The sequence below is a fragment of the Lepidochelys olivacea genome (genome assembly GCF_965140295.1).
Source record: "Lepidochelys olivacea isolate rLepOli2 genome assembly, chromosome: 5".
Lineage (NCBI taxonomy): Eukaryota > Metazoa > Chordata > Testudines > Cheloniidae > Lepidochelys > Lepidochelys olivacea.
The window spans coordinates 57,047,489-57,067,665 of NC_140415.1; the positions used below are offsets into that span (position 1 = coordinate 57,047,489).

Genomic DNA, 20,177 nt, shown 5'->3' on the forward strand with positions numbered 1-20,177 from the left:
AGACTCTGAAAAAAACTAAAAGGAGTAAGCGAGCTGTAGCTCACAAAAGCTTATGCTCAAATAAATTTGTTAGTCTCTAAGGTGCCCCAAGTACTCCTTTTCTTTTTGCGGATAAAAACTAACACGGCTGCTACTCTGAACCTGAAAAAACCTGTTACCTACCTTTCGTAACTATTGTTCTTCGAGATGTGTTTCTCATGTCCCTTTCAACAGGTGCGTGCGTGCGCCACGTGCATGATTGTCGGAAGGTTTTCCCCTTAGCGGTACGCGTCGGGTGAGCTGTGAAGTGTATATAGGTCCCTGCCGACTCGTCGCCTGCTCAGTTCCTTCTTGCTGGAATACTCCAACAGAGGGGAGGTGGGCGGGATTTGGAATGGACCTGAGCAACACATCTCAAAGAGCAATAGTTACGAGAGGTAGGTAACTGTTTTTTCTTCTTAGAGTGGTTGTTCATGTGCATTCCAATAGGTGAGTTCCAAGCAGTTTCCCTGGGGGAGGGGTCGGAGTTCACCTGCTTGCTGAGTGCAGGACTACCCTGCCAAAGGCTGCATCATCCCTCGCTTGCTGGGTAATGGTGTAGTGTGACGTGAAGGTGTGGATGGTGTTGGTGCCTTGCATAAGTCCTGGATAGGGACCTGCGCCAGGAATGCTATGGAGGACACCTGTGCTCTCGTGGAGTGCGCCGTAATTGAAGGGGCTGGAATTTTTGCCAGGTCATAGCAAGTCCTGATATAGAACGTGAGCAGGGGGTTGGACTAGATGACCTCCTGAGGTCCCTTCCAACCCCGATATTCTAATCTATGATCCATGATGAAATGTGCTGGGATGAGATGGCGGGGCCCCCCCTCATCCTTTCTGCGATTGCAATAAAGAGCTGTGGTGATTTATGAAATGGCTTCGTGAGCTCAATGTAGAATGCTACGGCACGCCTAACATCCAGGGAATAGAACATGCACTCCCTGCTACTGGCATGGGGTTTAGGGAAGAACACAGGTAAAAACAGGTCTTGGTTCACATGAAACTGGGAGACTACCTTTGGCAGAAACACGGGGTGAGGGCACAGCTGCACTTTGTCTTTATAAAAGACTGAATAGGGTGGTTTGGAAGTCAGAGCTCCGATACCCTTCTGGCCAAAGTTATGGCCACCAGAAAGGCCACCTTCCAGGAGAGATAGGACGGAGCGCAGGTTGCCATGGGCTCAAATGGGGCCCCCATGAGTGTGGACAGGACCAGGTTGAGGTCCCACTGGGGAACAGGCCGTCGTACCTAGGGATAAAGCCTGTCTAAGCCCCTAAGGAATCTGCCCACCATGGGATTACCGAACACTGACCCACCTGTTGCCCCTGGTTGAAAGGCCAAAAAGGCAGCAAGGTGTACCCTTAGAGATGATACTGCTAACCCCTGCTGCTTGAGGTATAACAGGTAGTCCAAAGTAAGCGAAGTTGGAGCTAGCTGTGGTTCGGTTCCCCTTTGCCAAAACCAAATGGAAAAACGCTTCCACTTTGACAGGTACGTGGCACGAGTGGAGGGTTTCCTACTTTCCAGCAGGACCTCTCTCACTGGGTCCAAACACTGAAGTTCAAGAGGGGTCAGCCATGGAGTTTCCACACCATGAGGTGGAGGGACTCCAGACTGGGGTGTTGCAGACGGCCGTGACCCTGTGTGATTAGGGTCGGACATACAGGAAGTGCCACTAGTCTGTCAACTGAGAGGTTCAACAGCATTGTGAAGCAGTGCTGGTGGGGCCATGCTGGAGCTAGGATGATCTAGGAAGCACCATCTCAGCGAGTCTTGAGGAAGACTCTGTGTATGAGACGGAAGGGAGGGAATGCGTAAAGCAGGTGACTCGTCCATGAAAGACGTCCGCGATGGAGTCTACACTGTGGTTCAGGAAGGAGCAGAACTACTGGCACTTCCTGTTGCTCCACTTCGCAAACAGGTCTATGTGGGGAGAGCCCCACTTCTGGAAAATCAAGTGTGCAATGTCTGGCCAGAGGTGAAACGAGCGGCTGAAGCTCCTTTTGCATTCCTAGTGTGACACCTCTAGGTGCATCGACTGGGTGATGCAAAAATCCCACAGTTCAAGGGCTTCCTGGCACAGAGGAGAGGAGCGAGCATCACCCTATTTATATAGAATATTGCTGCAGTGTTGTCCATCAGCACCGACACAATTGTGCCCTGCAGGCAGGCCTGGAATGCTTGGCATGCCAGATGAACCGCCCTTAGCTCCCTTACATTGATATGCAGTTCTGTGGGGGACCATAGGCTTGGGTTCTGAGACTGCCCAGGCGTGCTCCCCAACTGACTGCCGAGGCATTTGTGATGTAGGATGGGGTTTGGCAAAGGGTACTCCCGCACAAACAACTTGTGGTTGTGGCCACCAGTGGTGAGACTTGAGGATGCAATGGGGGAGAGTAACTATCATGTCCAGCGGGTCCCTGCCCAGACTGTGCACCCACGCCAACCATGACTGGAGGGGCCGAAGGCATAACCTGGTATGCTGTACCACATATGTGCAGGCTGCCATATGTCCCAATAGTTTCATGCAATTTCTGGCTGTGGTTGTGGAAATGGGCGAAGATTCTCAATAATGTCCGTGAGTGCTTGGAAGCGCAGCTCCAGCAGGAATGCTCTGGCCTGGGTGGAGTCCAAGAGAGCCCCTATGAATTCTATTCTCTGCGTCAGGGCCCGCGTGGATTTGGGCATGTTCAGTATGAGACCCAGCCTGTGGAATGTGGCCCAGCCCAAGGACATATGCTCTGCAGCCCATGCTTGGAACTCGGCCTTGATGAGCCAGTTGGCTAGGTAGCGGAATACTCACACCTGACGTTTGTGGAGGAAGGCTGCCATGACTGCCATACACTTGGTGAATACCCCTGAGGAACCTCCTCTATTGCCCCTAGAGCGAGGAGTGATTGCACCTCCTGCAAGAGGAGTTGCTTGTGAGCATGGTCTCTGAAGGAGGGTGGGAGGGAACAGAATTGGATAGAATATCCCACCCCGACCGTGCTGAAGACCCAACAATCTGACATGATCTGGGACCAAGTACGGTAGAAGCAGAAGAGTTGATTCACAAAGGGAAGGGGTAAGGATCCGAGACAGAAACTGATGCGCTGTCTGCGGGTGCTTCTTCAAAAGTTTGGCTTCGGGCCCGGGGGCTGTTTGACCAAATCCTGGTCTTGGCCTGAGGAGGACTGTGGCGGGCGCCTCCTATTATTTCTGCCCCATCTCCTTGACAAGTCTCATCTAGGAGGCCCAGAGTAGAAGCAGGATGGGGGCTGAGGCTTAAAAGGCTTTCTTGGGGGATCCACACCCTTGCACCTCAAAGACTCCAAAGTCGCCTGCGAGTCCTTAAGGCTGTGCAGGCAAGAGTCCATATTTTGGGCGAACAGGCCCACACAGTCAAAGGGGAGGTCCTGTATTGTGTTCTGGACCTCAGGGGTATCCCCGAGACCTAGAGCCATGCACTGCACCTCATTGTGATGGCAGTGGCCAGGGTGGATGACGCCGAATCCGCTGTGTCTAACAGGACCTGGAGGGAGGTTCTGGAGACGACCCTGCTCTCCTTGCAGAGCATGCTAAACTCCTTGCACGAGTCAGCCGGGAGTAACTCCTGGAACTTTGCCAACAATCTCCAAGAGTTGAAAGCATACCGCTTGAGTACCGCCTACTAGTTGGCCACTCGAAGCTGGAGGCCCCCAGTCAAATAGACATTCCGGCTGAAAAGATCCAGCTTCTTAGCGTCCCGTGACTTAGGTGCGGGACTCAGCTGTCCTTGCCGCTCTTTGTGGTTGGCCACATCAACCACCAGAGTCCCCAGTTGAGAGAGAAGACTTGGTGTCTGACTCAGACCAGTAGTCTGTGCCCCACCATGGGGAGGGGTGGAGGCGGACGGTGCCGGGGAGCAGTACCGGGGAGATGGTGAGCAGCACCGTAACATCATAGGCTTGCCACGATGACGAACCAGAGGCGGTGCTGCCATCAGTGCCACAAAGGGTGCCGGAGCCACATGCGGTGCCAGGCTAGACACTGTAGCTGGTGCCGCTGACACTAGCCTGGGCTAGTGGTGCCAGGCTCCGTGCCATCATGGCAATGAGGTCTCACGCTGCCTAGCAGATGTCCAGCATGGAGGGAAGGTCGAGCTCTTCCTCCAAATCCTCCCAAGACAGGGAGTCAATCAGCACCAGACTCGACAGGCCTCCCATTGGGGCCAGAGTCAACAGTGCAGGGTCTTGAGGCCCAGACCGTGGGTGTCCCGTCAGGGGACACACACCGCTGGAGTCCCCTTGCAGCTTTTTGACAGGGGAACAACCCCTGTCTGTGTTCTTTTTCTTATGCAACACTGGGGACTGCAAATGGTGCCGCTTGGTGGTGCTGGCCTTACGGGTTGGGGAGCGGCACCGGTGCTCCTTGGAGGAGTCCTTCCTTGGTGCCGGGACATCATGCACCGAGGCTGGGGCGCTGCGCACCGATGATGCTGGTGCCGCTTCCGGTGCCAGCTGCGGGCAGAGGGCCGACTCCATCAGGAGGAGCTTCAAACGATAGTCCGCTCTCTTAGCCCAGGCCTGAAGCTCCCGCAAATTGGGCACTTATCTGTCTGATGGCCCTCTCCTAAACACTTGAAACAGGCAGCGTGTGGATCACCTGTGGGTATAGGTTTCACACACGTCTCGCACACCTTAAACCCGAGACCGGGGCATGCCCCGGTGCCTGGGGAAACTAGGCCGGGGGTGGGGGGGAAGAAGCCCCCCGAAGTAAGTCCAACTAATATACAAACTAATATATAATGAACAACTATACACACAACTAAGAAAAGTGAACCACTAGGTAGGCACTTGAGAATGCAAGAGACTGAGCTGCTCTAACGACTGGCACTGGCAGTAAAAAGGAATTGACCAGGTAGTGGGTCAGCAGGGACGTATTTACACTGCCATAAAGGCGCCACTCCAGGAGTCTCCACAGCTGATCCGACGAATACCACGAGGGGAAAAGCCTTCTGACGATCGTGCATGCAGCGTGTGTACACACCTATTGGAATGCACATGAGCAATCAATCGAAGAAGAATATTAGGTCTCTAAAAAAAACCCATTAAACATCAGAATGAAGCAAAAAAACAATTAACACATTATAGAAAGGTATAAGCACCAAAGACGACATTTTTTTAAAAGTGTAATAAAAAGGGAAACCTTTCACTATGCTATACATTACAAAACAATATTGAATTCAACAGATTTCACTTGAACAGGAAAAATAATGCCTTCGAAAATATTTTCTATTCATGTCTCTTCAATTATTCCTATGCTTTTTGGGGTTTCTCAAGTGGAAAGAGCCAGTTAGCTCTATATTCACTATACTCAAGTATTTTAGTATAGAATAAGTTATTCAGAAACAGAAGAACTTTATAGCAATACTTATAGATCATAATCTAGTGCATCAGATACTAAATTGCAGCATAGGCTAAAACAGACCAGTCAGTTAAAAGTTTGACCTAAATCTGTTTTCAAGGAACACTTCCTTAAGACAGGAAGTCCTGAACCCCTCCTTCCAGTCCTACTTTTAAACATCTTCCTGAATTTGCCCTACTATATTTGAAATGTGCAGTTGCTACATTTTGCAACATTCTGGGGTTCTCTGGAGCAGAGTCCTTAACTTCAAGGGACACTGGAAAGGCCCAGAAGATTTAGCTTCCTTTCAGTTCCTCACCACCAGTTCCACATTTCACTTATTCAAATAAGGCAGCACCCTCTGGCATGAAGAACACTTAAGCAGTCTAGCAATCATATTCATATAAATTCAACGGCACTACCCCTTCCTACCCTTAAGCTGTGTTGTGTGTGTGTGTGTGTGTGTGTTTTTGTTCTTAAAACAAAAAAGGAACTATAGCACCTCTGAAGAAATGATTGGTATATTCCATTTCAAAAAAGACTTAACTTTGAATTAAAGGTTGCTAAATTACATCTCTCACCAACAAACCATAAAAAGCAAAGAAAGAAGCAGTAAAGCCATTGAATACCCCTTCCACACTACTACTGTCAGCTTCTCTTAAGTTCCGCCACCCACAGCTCACATCACTCCCTTCATCCTAGAGAAAACACATTTATTGGTTATATATTCATATGTTCTGATGATTATTATAAGGTTGGTGTGACTTTCATAAGTTATACAGTATGTCAATTTTATTAGTGTAAATACGATAGACACTGTCAAATTTCAAATGGTGACTGCAAGATATTTTTTCCATGTTTCAAGAAAGTTTTGTGACTAGGTGAACTATATTACTGATTGCTACTAAATTTAGTAGCAATTTTTATATAGAAAATAAAACAAGCTTGTAGCATATGCACATACTGGTGTATTATATTTCCTGTCAGAGCTGAAACTGCGTGAGTTCAATCCTTGAGGGGGCCATTTAGGGATCTGGGACAAAAATGGGAGATTGGTCCTGCTTTGAGCAGGGGGTTGGACTAGATGACCTCCTGAGGTCCCTTCCAACCCTGATATTCTATGATTCTATGACTTCTAAATGAGAGTGTAAATATGCAGGCTGTGGAAGGTCTTCAGGTTGAGACAGACTACTGATGATTGGACACTAGATGGGTATTGAGTCACTTAGCTGCTTCTTGTCTTGCTTTTTATGGTTTGCATTGGTGGGATATACAGTTCAGCAATATTAACTCAAACCTTGAAAGTTTTGGTGTAAGAATTTTTCAGATTACTAGTAAGTCTGAATCAATGATTGATAGCTATTCATATGAATACTTATCAATATTGATATATCACTAGTTTATACCTTTAATTATTTTTGCTCTAATTTGTTGAAATAAAATCAAGAAATGAGAGAAGGGCTTATTGATGACAGAAGTTTAAACATTAGAGCTGTAAAAGTTGGAGGTAATATTGCATAAATTGTTAATCTTTATTTTCAAACTTCTGCGTGAACAGATTGTCAAGTTGAATGTCAACACAAGTCAGAAGGTTAAGCTAAGCAATAAAACAGACAGACTGCTTTCACATCTGGTGAATAGATCAGAGATGTAGTTTGTGAATGATAAGATAATAGCTCTGGTAACGAAACATTAAAACGAGTTTCCTTTTAGTTACTAGAGAATATCTGAAACTCCAAATTCAATGCATATTTGCAGCAAACAAAGTAAATGGTATGCTGAAATGCAACAACAAATTTGAGACGGATACTATGAGGAAAGGCTGTGTTGACAGAATTGTTTTTAAAAAAGAATTCACATTTGAGCTTTTTTTAAACTAAAGACTGAACCAAACACTTTCAAAGCTCATTAAAAATACATTTCAAGTAGGTTAAAAACAGAAGTAGAAGGCAAATGGCAGCACACCTTGCACTCAAGCAGTGCCCTACACATTATATTACAAAATTATATCCTGGCATTGAAAAGAATGTCTTGGCAAAAATCCGGTGGGAAATAAGTCATTGCATGTAGTGTGTTAAAGTGCTTAAGATTAGTAAATAAAAATTTACCTATCTTTTTTGCTTTTCCCCCTTTGTTGCTTCCCTGCAAGAATTCGTAATTCTTCTTCAGTGGGATGTTGATACCATCGTAAACTAAAAGAGAAATTTTAAGTAAACAAAACAAAAAAGAGCAATTAAACTCTCATATTTAAGTGAGAGTTAGAAGTTACAAATTAAAGCATCTGCTACTTGCTGCTTCTCAAGCAAATACTTTATCTCTGTGTTTGGGAGCGGGGGAGTGGCAGGAAACTGAACCCTGAAACGTTTACAGCTAAGCCTTCATTTCTTTTTGAGGTGAACAGAAAAAACTTTCCAAACACACACAAAAGTACTTATGTTGCTCAGATCCTAAATTCGTAAGAGAATGCATTGACAGTCTTAAATTTTACAAGAAAAGCTCCCTTACACATTAAAACACTGAACTGGTTTAAACTGACATTACAAATACAGCAATTAAGGCCTTGTCTAAATGGAAGAAATTGGAATAGCTATGACAGTCATTACTCTGGAATAACTCCCCTGTGTGGACACTATTTTGAAAATGATTACTCCTCTCAGAAAATGAGTAATTATTCCAGAATGAAGTCACTTTTACTCCAGACTAAATTGTCTACATGTGGGAGTTACTCTGGAAGAGCTATTGGAGAAAGTATGGAGAAGATGGAGCTGGCCAACTCCTCAGGTGGCCCTATCTTCTATGCCAGATAGGATGTAACTGACTAGAACCCTAGGTCCTTCTGTTCCAAAAACAAGAGAGTTTACACAAGAGTTCCTTCTCAGTCAGGTGGTGAGCTGATACATCAGTCACATTTTCATTCTGAAATGTTGAGGCTGGTAGGTAGGAGAGCCTAGGTATTAAAGAAAACACCACAATGGGAAAATATATCTGCACTTACCTTAAAGTTTCTTTTCTTAAAGTAATAAGGTCCACAGATCTGTTACAACAGGTATTTCAGCCTGCTTGTAATTAGGGGCCAGAATCAGATTGGTTGGTCACTGACAGCAAGGGAATGGCCTGCCCCCTGAAGTTCCCCTTAGTTGAGGCAACTTCCAGTCAGAATAATTTAAGTCTACTTTCCTAAATTACGGATTGTGTTAAAAATACGAGGTAAAGACAACAATTTCTCCTACTGCTGGGCATGGGAAATTCCCCGAATGAAAACAATGCCATATCACTGCATGTCAATTTCCATCTCTATTCTGGATGATGCAATTTGTCTACAGAGCAGGCCAGATCTGTGGACCTCATTACTTGAAGAAAAAAAAATATGGACAATTTTTCCTATTCTTTATTGTGCTCAGGTCTGCAGATCCATTACAATTGGATTTTCATAGCTATGTGCCTCTAGGGTGGGAAGCAGAAGCATTCTTTAAATATGGACATCTAAAACAAAGCATTTTATATATACTCTATCTTTCCTGGGGCACTACAGTATTGACTTCTGCCAAAAAAAATGGCCACGGTTAAAATACTGAATTAACCAATATATAAAATATGGATGAACGAATATACCAGTGCTCATGCAGCTGCCTGGCAAATCTCAATACAAGAAACATGACTTCTCTTCCCTAAGACTGTCAGTGCTCCTAAGGACTGGACTTTACTGCTTGACAGAAGGAAGAATATTTCTTGAATTTACTTTGAGAATGAATACTATGACAATAAATTGCAGTGTTGTTGTAGCCGTGTTGTTCCCAGGATATTAGAGAAATGAAGTGGGTAAGGTAATATCTTTTATTTGATGAAAGAGACAAGCTTTCATACTACACAGAACTCTTCTTCAGGTCTGTGAAAGGTACTCATTGTCGCAACTAAATACAAGGTGGAACAGATTGTTTAGCATAAGGAGTTAATGTTGTAGAGGACCATTCAAGATGAAATGGGCAGTTAACACTCGTGCAATCATAGGAAAAAGGAGGGTTAGTAAATTCTAGATTGTTGTATTGAACCATAAATCCAGTGAGTCTATTAAGTTCATGATTTTTGGTATCTAGCAGTTATTAATTTAAGTTCCCAGGCTCATCTTTTGAAAGTGTTGTTCAGGTTTCCTTTGAGGATGAAAACTGAGAAGTCAGATAAAGTGTGATCATTTTGTGAAAAGTATTCACCCACAGGTGATAAGGTTTTTTTTTTTTTGTTTTGTTTTGTTTTTGTCTTTTATCATTTTTCTGTAGGAGTTAATTCAAGAGTGTAGTGACTGTCTGGTTTCACCCATATAGTTGTTATTGGGGCATTTAGTGCACTGGATGGACATACACCCCACAACTCAAAGCAGCACCAGACTCTGTCATAACAGACCCAAAAGCTGCGCACACATCTCCACTGCGACAATTATCAATACCCCCTACTACACACCTCTCAAGATCCATGTGTCCTATACATGCCTATCACAGCAGGGCTTCACAACTATATGTTGCCCTTGGAATTCCACATGGGATTTTTATGACAGTAATTAACGAAGAAAACTGACAAAAATCAATTCCTGTTCAAATATTAATATACTTGTAGATCTAATTTATTTAAGCACACAGTTAAGCTTAACTATCTTTTAGTCAGAAAGGTTTTTCTGATATTAACCTAAAGCACACTTGCTGCAAGCTAAGCCAAATCACTTCTCCTGCCCGCAGACATGGAGAACAACTGACCACCATTCTCTTTATGACGACCCTTCACATATTTGAAGACTTACGTCCTGTCCCCCACTCCCCAAAATATTTTCTTCTCTAGACTACATGTATCCAACTTTTTTCAACCTTTCCTCACAGATCAGGTTCTCTAAACCTCTTATTTTTGTTGCTCTCCTCTGGACTCTCTCCAATTTTTCCATTTCTTTCTTTTGGTTTGGTACCCAATACTGAACACACACACACACACCCCCCATCTGAGGCCTCCCAGCATTCAAGAGAGAGGAATGGTTATCTCCCAGTTAATATACCGCAGGAATGACATTTGCTTCATTTGCAACAGCATCATATTGAGGACTCATTCTCTTTGTGATCCACTATAAATGCCCAGATCCTTTTCTGCAGTACTACAGCCTAGCCAACTATTGCCCATTTTGTACTTGTGCATCTGATTTTTCCTTCCTAAGTGTAGTACTTTGCACTTATCACTGAATTTCATCACATCCCTTTCAGACCAACTCTCCAACTTATCAAGATCATTTTGTATTCTAATCCTGTCCTTCAAGGTGCTTGTAACCCATCCCAGCTTCATGCCATTCACAAATTTACTAAGTGTATTCTCCACTGTGCACTTCAAGTCATTAATGTTAGCAACAAGAAGAAAGTCAAAGAAAGTGTGGGCCCCTTACTGAATGAGGGAGGCAACCTAGTAACAGAGGATGTGGAAAAAGCTAATTTACCCAATGCTTTTTTTGTCTCTGTCTTCACGAACAAGGTCAGCTCCCAGACTGTTGCACTGGGCAGCAAAGCATGGGGAGAAGGTAATCAGCCCTCTGTGGAGAAAGAAGTGGTTCGGGACCATTTAGAAAAACTGGACGAGAACAAGTCCATGGGGCCGGATGCACTGCACCCAAGAGTGCTAAAGGAGTTGGTGGATGTGATTGCAGAGCCATTGGCCATTATCTTTGAAAACTCATGGAGATCGGGGGAGGTCCCAGATGACTGGAAAAAGGCTAATGTAGTGCCCATCTTTAAAAAAGGGAAGAAGGAGGATCTTGGGAACTACAGACCAGTCAGCCTCACCTCAGTCCCTGGAAAAATCATGGAGCAGGTCCTCAAGGAATCAATTCTGAAGCACTTAGAGGAGAGGAAAGTGATCAGGAACAGTCAGCATGGATTCACCAAGGGCAAGTCATGCCTGACTAATCTAATTGCCTTCTATGACGAGATAACTGGCTCTGTGGAGGAGGGGAAAGCAGTGGACATGTTATTCCTTGACTTTAGCAAAGCTTTTGACACGGTCTCCCATAGTATTCTTGCCAGTAAGTTAAAGACGTATGGACTGCATGAATGGACTATAAGGTGGATAGAAAGTTGGCTAGACTGTCAAGCTCCAAGTCTAGTTGGCAGCCGGTATCAAGCAGAGCGCCCCAAGGGTCGGACCTCGGGCCAGTTTTGTTCAATATCTTCATTAATGATCTGGAGGATGGCGTGGATTGAACCCTCAGCAAGTTTGCAGATGACACTAAATTAGGAGGAGAAGTAGATACGCTGGAGGGTAGGGATAGGATACAGAGGGCTGTAGACAAATTAGAAGATTGGGCCAAAAGAAATCTGATGACGTTCAACAAGGACAAGTACAGAGTCCTGCACTTAGGACGGAAGAATCCCATGCACCGCTACAGACTAGGGACCGAATGGCTAGGCAGCAGTTCTGCAGAAAAGGACCTAGGGGTTACAGTGGACGAGAAGCTGGATATGAGTCAGCAGTGTGCCCTTGTTGCCAAGAAGGACAATGGCATTTTGGGATGTATAAGTAGGGGCATTGCCAGCAGATCGAGGGACGTGATCGTTCCCCTCCATTCGACATTGGTGAGGCCTTATCTGGAGTACTGTGTCCAGTTTTGGGCCTCACACTACAAGAAGGATGTGGAAAAATTGGAAAGTGTCCAGTGGAGGGCAACAAAAATGATTAGGGGACTGGAACACATAACTTATGAGGAGAGGCTGAGGGAACTGGGATTGTTTAGTCTACAGAAGAGAAGAATGAGGGGGGATTTGATAGCTGCTTTCAACTACCTGAAAGGGGGTTCCAAAGAGGATGGATCTAGACTGCTCTCAGTGGTAGCAGATGACAGAACAAGGAGTAATGGTCTCAAGCTGCAGTGGGGGAGGTTTAGGCTGGATATTAAGAAAAACTATTTCAGTAGGAGGGTGGTGAAGCACTGGAATGCATTACCTAGGGAGGTGGTGGAATCTCCTTCCTTAGAAGTTTTTAAGGTCAGGCTTGACAAAGCCCTGGCTGGGGTGATTTAGTTGGGGATCAGTCCTGCTTTGAGCAGGGGGTTGGACTAGATGACCTCCTGAGGTCCCTTCCAACCCTGATATTCTATGATTAATAAAAATACTGAATAGCACCAGACAAAGGGCAGTTTTCTGTGGGACCCCCACTAAAAGTGTCCTCCCAGTTTGAAATGAATCACTGAGAACTATTCTGTGAGAATGGTTTTTCAACAGTTGTACACCCATCTTATAGCAATTTCATCTAGACCACATTTCCCTAGTTTGCTTGTGGGAACGTCATGTGCGACTGCATCAAAAGCCTTACTAAAATCAACATATATCATATCTACAGCTTCCCCCTTATCCAATAGGCCAGTAACCCTGTGAAAGAAGAAAACTAGGTTGTTTTGGCTTGATTTGTTCTTGACAAATCCATGTGGTCTAGTAATTATCACTCAATTATCTTCTAGGTACTTACAAATTGATTTGTTCTGGTATCTTTATGGGTATCTGGTTGACTGGTCTATAATTTACAAGGTCCTCCTCTTTCCCCTTTTTAAAGATAAGTACTATGTTTGCCCTTCTCCAATCCTCTGGGACCTCACCCATCTTTCATGAGCTCTTAAAAATCATCACTAATGATTCTTAGATTGCTTATTGTCCTTAAGTACTCTAGGGTGAATTTTGTCAAGTGCTGCTGATCTGAATACACTAATTTATTGAAATATTCTTTAACGTGTTCCTTCCCTAATTTGGCCTATGTTCCTTCCCCTTGGTTAATATTAATTGTGTTAAGCATCTGGTCACAGTTAACCTTTTCAGTGAAGACTGACTCAAAATAGGCATTTAACACTTCAACCTTCTTTGCATCATCCGTTATTAGTCTCTTTTCCCATTAATTAATGGACCTAGACCATCCTTTGCCTTTCCCTTACCTCTAATGTATTTATAGAGCATCTTCTTATTTCCATTTATATCCCTTACTAGTTGAACTCTTTGTCCCTTAGCCTTTCTGATTTTGTCCCTACATGATATAGCTATTCTTTTATTCTCATCCTTACCAATTTGTCCTTGTTGCCACTTCTTGATTTTCTGGTCATGAAAGAGCTACAGATACAGCTATATTGGTCTCTTACTGTTCTTCCTGTCTTTTCTCTGCATTGGTATAGTTTGCTATTGTGCCTTTAATACTGTCTCTCAGAAACTGTCATCTCTCCTGAACTCCCTTCGTCCTTAGGTTTCCTTCCTATGGGACCCATGTCAAAGTCTGCTTTTCTGAAGTCCATTGTCCTTATTCTGCTGCTCTCACTCCTTCCTTTATTTAGAATCATGAACTATCATTTTGACATCACTTTCACCCAAGTAGCCTTCCACCCTCAGATTCTCAACCAATTCCTCCCCATTAGTCAGAATCGTCTCATAAAGCTGATCTCCTGTTATTTTCCCCCACCTTCTTAAATAAAATGTCCCAAACACATTCCAAGTTCTTTTTGGACTGTGTGTTTTGCACATTACTTTCCAACTGATGTGTGTGTATTTAAAGATCCCCCATTACTACCAGGTCTTGTGTTTTGGACACTTATTTGTTCTAGAAACTCCCCCACCCTTCTCCTCCTGTGTTTGTATTTTGTTTTTTAAGGGAACATAGGAAAGGGAGGAAAAGAATGCCATTTGAACATCTTAAAACTCAAAAAACTCAACACACACCTGTTAGAGATAAATGGTGTTGGCAATTCCTTTTTCAAGTGAAGATGAAAGAGTTCATTAATTATTTTTAGAGCACTCAAACCTGTGCTGCTCTGATGCTTAATATGCTGCAGATAATGCCCAGCAATGAGAGACCTTGCACAGACAAAAGTTTAGCAGTTCCTTTTAAATTTAGGTTATCATTCCCCTCTCTTCCTTGAAACTCAACAGCTCCCAATATGCATACAAGCTAAACAGGCCATTCTCAAATATCAATATATAAATATGTACACTTTGGGACCTTCAGTTATTTTTCGAGGACAGGGGTTGGCACCATCTTATACTCAAACAACTCCTAACCTAATCAATTCCCACAACCCCACCTTGTAACAGGATGGAAATGGGTTTCTTTTTAAAGGGGAGGTAACCCTAAACTGCAGAAGAAAATGGTAGTGGAAAATCATGTAGAAATACTGGTAAGATGCCTGGAGAATGTACACATAATCCAAGTGTACTTCTTCAGAAATCATTGAAAAAAAGTGATGATTTGGGACTTTACTAATAACTTAGAAGGTTATTGTTAAAATCTGGAAAATGCCCTCTATGAGAAACAGTATAGCATTTTCTAATGATGTAGAGTTTCTTTGGAAGAATAAACCAACTACAGTTTTCTAAAATGTAAGAAAGATTTATATTCACGGTAGCTGCTGTTTTTAGTTAGTTATGGAAAATCATTCTGGGAATGCTCCCTTTGCAACACATTATGTCTGTTTGATCTATTGTTGTGAGGGAGCAGTATATTGAAATTTACACAAATCTTGCCCTATGAAGTAGTCAGAAAATAGGATTTTTGGTAAAATTTCTAAATACTGCTTATATGCAAGGTAAAACAAGAGTGGAACCACTAGGTACACGGAGTCATTGCAGAGAAAAGTTGATCACTATGGGAGAGCAAGAACTAAGCTGTATCTTAATATTAGAAAGTGCTGTACAGCTCATCTCTCTTAAAAAAGAAAAAAATGTCAGCCAACCAACAGCATGCTTAACTGTATAACAACCTTAACACTGAATGTATCCGATGAAGTGAGCTATAGCTCACGAAAGCTTATGCTCAAATAAATTTGTTAATCTCTAAGGTGCCACAAGTACTCCTTTTCTTTTTGCGAACCTTAACATAGTTCCTTTACAATGAGAATTTCATTATATTTTCAGTCTGATGTCACAATATTACAATTTTCTACATATGGTGCAAACGATGCAAGTAGTTGCATTCTGCTGGAAATGGTTGAAACCTTTCCTGATTAGTTTAATTTTCCGATTTCTAGACTCTATACCAAGTGTCACCACATCCATATATACTGTAGCAATTCATTGTTTCTTATCTTACCTGCCACTACAGAGAAGCCAACGAGCTAGAGAATAGTGAGGTATGATCTTCTGTATGACACTAGCCATCACCATGGTAACCACGAGCTGTACACCTATCACACCCTGTGGAGGAATAAGTTAAGTCAGTATATGTAAAAACCCTAAAGTACAGACCTTTTATATTTTAAAAGCAACCTTTCATAAGACGTCTAATGAAGGTTTGTTTTTGTTGTTGTTTTTTAAACGAGAGGCTTACTACATCAGTTTTATTGAATGATCTGAGACTTGCTACATTCAATCCTAGACCTGTTCTAAAAAAGGCACTGTTAGGCCATGGGACCAGTAATAAGTGTCCTGTCTGACAGCTCATGAGTCCTTAGCAGTGGCGGACTTAGGGTTAGCGGGCCCTGTGCACAGCTTCATTTTCATACACACCCCTCCCCCACTCGGGATCCAGCCAAGCAAAGGAACACTCTCTCATCTCCCCCACCCCCCGTTTTTCATTTTTTTTCTTCATCCTCCTCCTATATTATAAATAATAGGAAGTAAATGACAGTACAGTGAGGTACCTTGATTGGGGCAGAATCTTGGAGGAAGTTTGGGTGTGGGATGCGGGCTCTGGGCTGGGGTGCAGAAGGTTTCATGGGATGGCACTTACCTTGGGTGGCACAGCTCCCAAAGCGATCGGCACACCCCTCGGAGGGTGGGGGGGGGGGATCTCTGCAAGCCACTGCCTGCAGGCACCAGTCACACAGCTCCCATTGGCTGCAGCTCCCAGCAAATGGGAGTTGGAGTCAGCGCTCAGGGTGGGGGCAACACACAGACACACACCCCCCTAGGGACTGCAGGGACATGCCGGCCGCTTCCACAAGCGGTGTGGAGGAAGGGAGGCAACGCAGGCAGGGAGCTGCCTTAGTCCTGCTGCTGGCACATCTCTGCACGCCCCTTCGGGTGTGGCGGGCAGGGCAGCGGGTCTCATGCACTGCCTGGGGTGGGGGCAGCACGTGGAGCCGCCTCCCCCCACCCAGCCAGGGGCATGCAGAGATGTGCCAGCAGCCGTCGGCTTCCGGGAGCAGCGTGGGGCCACTGGCCACGGTATGCAAGCAGCTTGCCTGCCTGAGCCCTGCTGCAGGGACTCAAGGGCAAGTTGTCAGATGAGATTTGTCCTGCATTTTGAGGGTCCCCGTCATTGGGGGCCCAGTGCCACCGCACTCTTTGTTTCATGGTAAATCCACCTCTGATCCTTAGTGCTAGAAATGTATCCAAGAAAGCAGGGATTTCTCTGCTTTCTAGTGGTACAAGCAATTTATTTCTGGCCGTGACATTTCACAAAATATCAGACCTCAAAATTATGTCACAGATTACCATCTTGCTTTTTGTGCTTTCTTCAATTCTGACATGATTTTAACAGCTGATACTTTACAAACCTTCTAGAGCTAACGATCTATAATATTTTTAAGAAAGCTGGAACTTCAGCTTTCAAGCAGCATAAAGCAGTTGTTCCCAACTTTAATGATTCAAGGGATAAATTAAAATCATGATGGAATTTTAACAATTTATGGTATAGGTGGAGAAAGGAAAGAAAAAAGCAAGATTGTAATGGGGTGGGGGGTCGCACAACTTAAAGTCTAAAACTCTGACCACACAGCCCGTAACTCTTTGGCAAGATTAATAATGTCTTCTTATCCCTTGTCCTTGACCAAATTTTGCTCACTTGCTATCTGAACAAAAATTCAAATAAGATCACAAAAGTTTTTTTTTTTATTATTAAATTTCACTCGATGCAACTTTCATGTGATACAACTCTTTTCCTTAAAGTTCATCTACACTAAAAATTGAAATGCTTTACAAATTGTAATTCCAGTTCTGTTCTTGAACACCCTACAGCACGCTCCAAAGCTTGTAAAATCAAATATTAATGAGTTCAATATTACGATATGAGTATACTCCAGACCTTTGCTATAGCCCAGGGTTCGGGATCCATGCGCAGTCCCGCTTTAACGCGGGGGACGCGTTGCCATGGATCCCAATTTAAATATTTAAATTTGGGATCCATCACCACAACCGCGCTATACGCGAATCTGTGCTATAGCGACGCGAGCTAAAGCGAGGGTCTGGTGTATCAACTTGCTTATTTAGCGTTTGCATATTTGCTGAGCCAAGCAATAGCGTTCTTAGTGGCCAAATGTAGCCCTCAGAGACCACTGCTGAATTTGATTAGCCGGCACCCCTTGACAACGTGTATCATGGTTTGATCTACACCGCTTGGATTGCCTCAAAGACCCCAAAGGTGCTCGCTGACGCACAGAGGCCTTGCCCAGTCCAGAATTGGCTAAAAAGGGGCCACTAATGATGTGGCAGGTCAAAACTGGGCAGGTGAGCATTAGGGTCTGTGATGAGGAACTGACTGGCGGATAATGTTAACCGTCAGTCTTCCTGCCACAAGGACTCTGTTAGATCGTGGCGTGGCAGCCTCAACCATAGTAGGTGTTGTGATGAAAGACGTGCAGATGACGGACTTAAAAGGTCACTGAACAAGGGCAAACTTGGGTTGGCACATACCTTCTCAAGCAGTTTGCCAACTGCAATCTCCCTTGTGATGTAAAGGGGAGCAATGTGGCTCAGAACTAGAAGCCATGAAAGATGAGTTGGTCAGAGAGTTCCTGTGATGATGCACATTGTTGAGTCGAGTTGCACGTCAACAAGTTTGATGTGTGCTGACCGACTCCATACTGGCGCATAGTACTCTGCTATTGAATTTGACATGCCAAGGACTGAGGTCCATAGGGCTGGTGCATCTGCTCCCCATGAAGAACCTGCCAGTTTGCTGTGAAGGTTGTTGCATGTATTGACCTTTGCTGCTGCCTTGTTCAGGTGACTTTTGCATGTCAGCATTCAGTCAAGAGTCACGCCTCAGTAAACAGGGTTCACTTCATGCTTCAGCTTCCGGCCATTCGTTATGACGTTAGTTCCCTTTTAGCAGCGGCTTGGTGGAGACAGAACGTGCTAGAGACTGTCTTGCTGGTGCTTGGCAGAAGGTGCCATGTCTTGCTATAGTTGGCCAGCTTGGCAGCATCGTCTGTCGGGTTTTCTCCAGTGCAGAGAAAGTCTGAGCCTGGTAGCCCGCAGCATATGTTGTCTGCATAGATGAGCTCCCACAATTGGGTTGGTGGCAGGTCATTGATGTATAGACTAAAAAGGTCAGGGCTAGAACAGATCCCTAGCATAACCTGTTCATTTGTTTTCTTCCAAGCACTTGGTTTCTCACCCACATGCATCCTGAACCATCTGTCTCAGAGGAGCAGTTCAATGGCATCAGTAACCCAGGGTGGGAGGACTCTTGATATTTTAAGAAGTAGACTCGTGTGCCATACCATATCATACGCTGCAGGGAGGTCAAGGAAAATAGCACGTGTTTTCAGATTTCTTTGAAAAACGTTTTTGATTAATGTGGTTAGAGCAAGTACTTGATTGCATGTGCTTAGACCACATTGAATGACTGCTTGATCGCCCTTCAAAATGTTCTCCACCTCTGGTGTTATTCACTGTAACATTAGGCTCTCTAGAACCTTGAGAGACAGAGAAAGCGGCAATATCAGGAGATAGCTTGATGCTATGTTTGGGTCTTTACCAGGTTTTGGGAGGCCAATAACTTTTAACATGCGCCAGATTTTCGGCAGTCTTCCTTCATTGGTGACCCTTGTGAAGAATTGAGCCAGCCAAGAGTGGACACATGGGCCAAGATGTTTCAGGAACTCTGGAAGGATGTTATCATAGCAAACAGTGGTACCAGACTTGATGTTATATAGCGCTCTGGAACTGCAAAAAGTTCAGAGCAAGCTCTGGATTTGTACGGCTGGATTTGACCTTCCCACTCACTCTGGACTCAACTATTCATTTCTTTTCCAGGTGTGTCTTTCCCCATGCGAAGCAGGTGAATGGCTACTCTCAGATGATTGGCTTGGTTTTGGTGGTTGCTGGGCTATTCCAAGGCAACAAAGTAAAACTCCAGCATTTCTGGCTGGAACAAGTAAAGTCCAGGTACTTGGTCATTTCCTTTCGTCTGGCTCAGCGAGCACAAAGCTTCAAATAAGTGGTCAGCCTTGTCCAGGTCATCAGTTGAGTCGTACTGCTTGAGTAGAGTGGCAATGGATCAGTGTTCTCGTCATGCCACCTATCACTACATGGCACAGTCCGGGAAAGCTAAGGATCATCCTAGCAAACCAAATTCTGCAAGCTTATACTTGAAGAACCCTGGTATTGCCACATTCTGCTAACCCTAAGAACGTGCAATCCCGTAGCTTCCAGACCAGGGGGTCGGCAACCTACAACACACGAGCCAATTTTTAATGGCACGCTGCTACCTGCCAAGTCCCAGCCGCCGGCCCCGCTCAGCCCGCTGCTGAACCCAGGTCAGCTGCGGGCTGAGTGAGGCCGGCAGCTGGGACTCCAACAAGCAGCAGTGTGCCATTAAAAATCCTGCCCGCCCCAGCCCGCTCTTCTCTGCCCCCCCGCCCCTCCGAGGGGCAGGGTGAAGAAGCTTGGTCCTGCCAGCTGCTGCTGCAGGGCAGGCAAGTTCCCCCCTCCCCTGCCGTGCTGGGTTCCTGCCCCTCCTCCTCTCCCTCCCGCTGATCAGCTGATGGCCCTTACGGGGAAGCGGGAGAGAAGCCGAGCCACAGCGCACTCGCTGCTCCGGGGAGGAGGTGGAGAAGAGGTGGAGGCGGGGCCTTG

At 44.8% G+C, this 20,177-nt stretch overlaps 1 protein-coding gene across 7 annotated transcripts in view; it reads right to left on the bottom strand.

Moving 5' to 3' along the window:
• Window positions 1-20,177, bottom strand: part of TMEM161B (transmembrane protein 161B) — a 72,447-nt gene that overhangs the window by 32,858 nt on the left and 19,412 nt on the right. For 5 of the 7 annotated variants that reach the window (XM_084628721.1, XM_084628722.1, XM_084628720.1 and 2 more), the window contains 2 exons: window positions 15,466-15,569; window positions 7,494-7,577 (listed from right to left, as the gene is read on the bottom strand). In XM_084628721.1, the coding sequence (XP_084484847.1) occupies window positions 7,494-7,577; window positions 15,466-15,569 (188 nt within the window). Of the gene's footprint in view, window positions 1-7,493; window positions 7,578-15,465; window positions 15,570-18,008; window positions 19,407-20,177 lie in introns of those variants that run through there. The other 2 variants (XM_084628724.1, XM_084628726.1) reach the window with 2 other exon arrangements.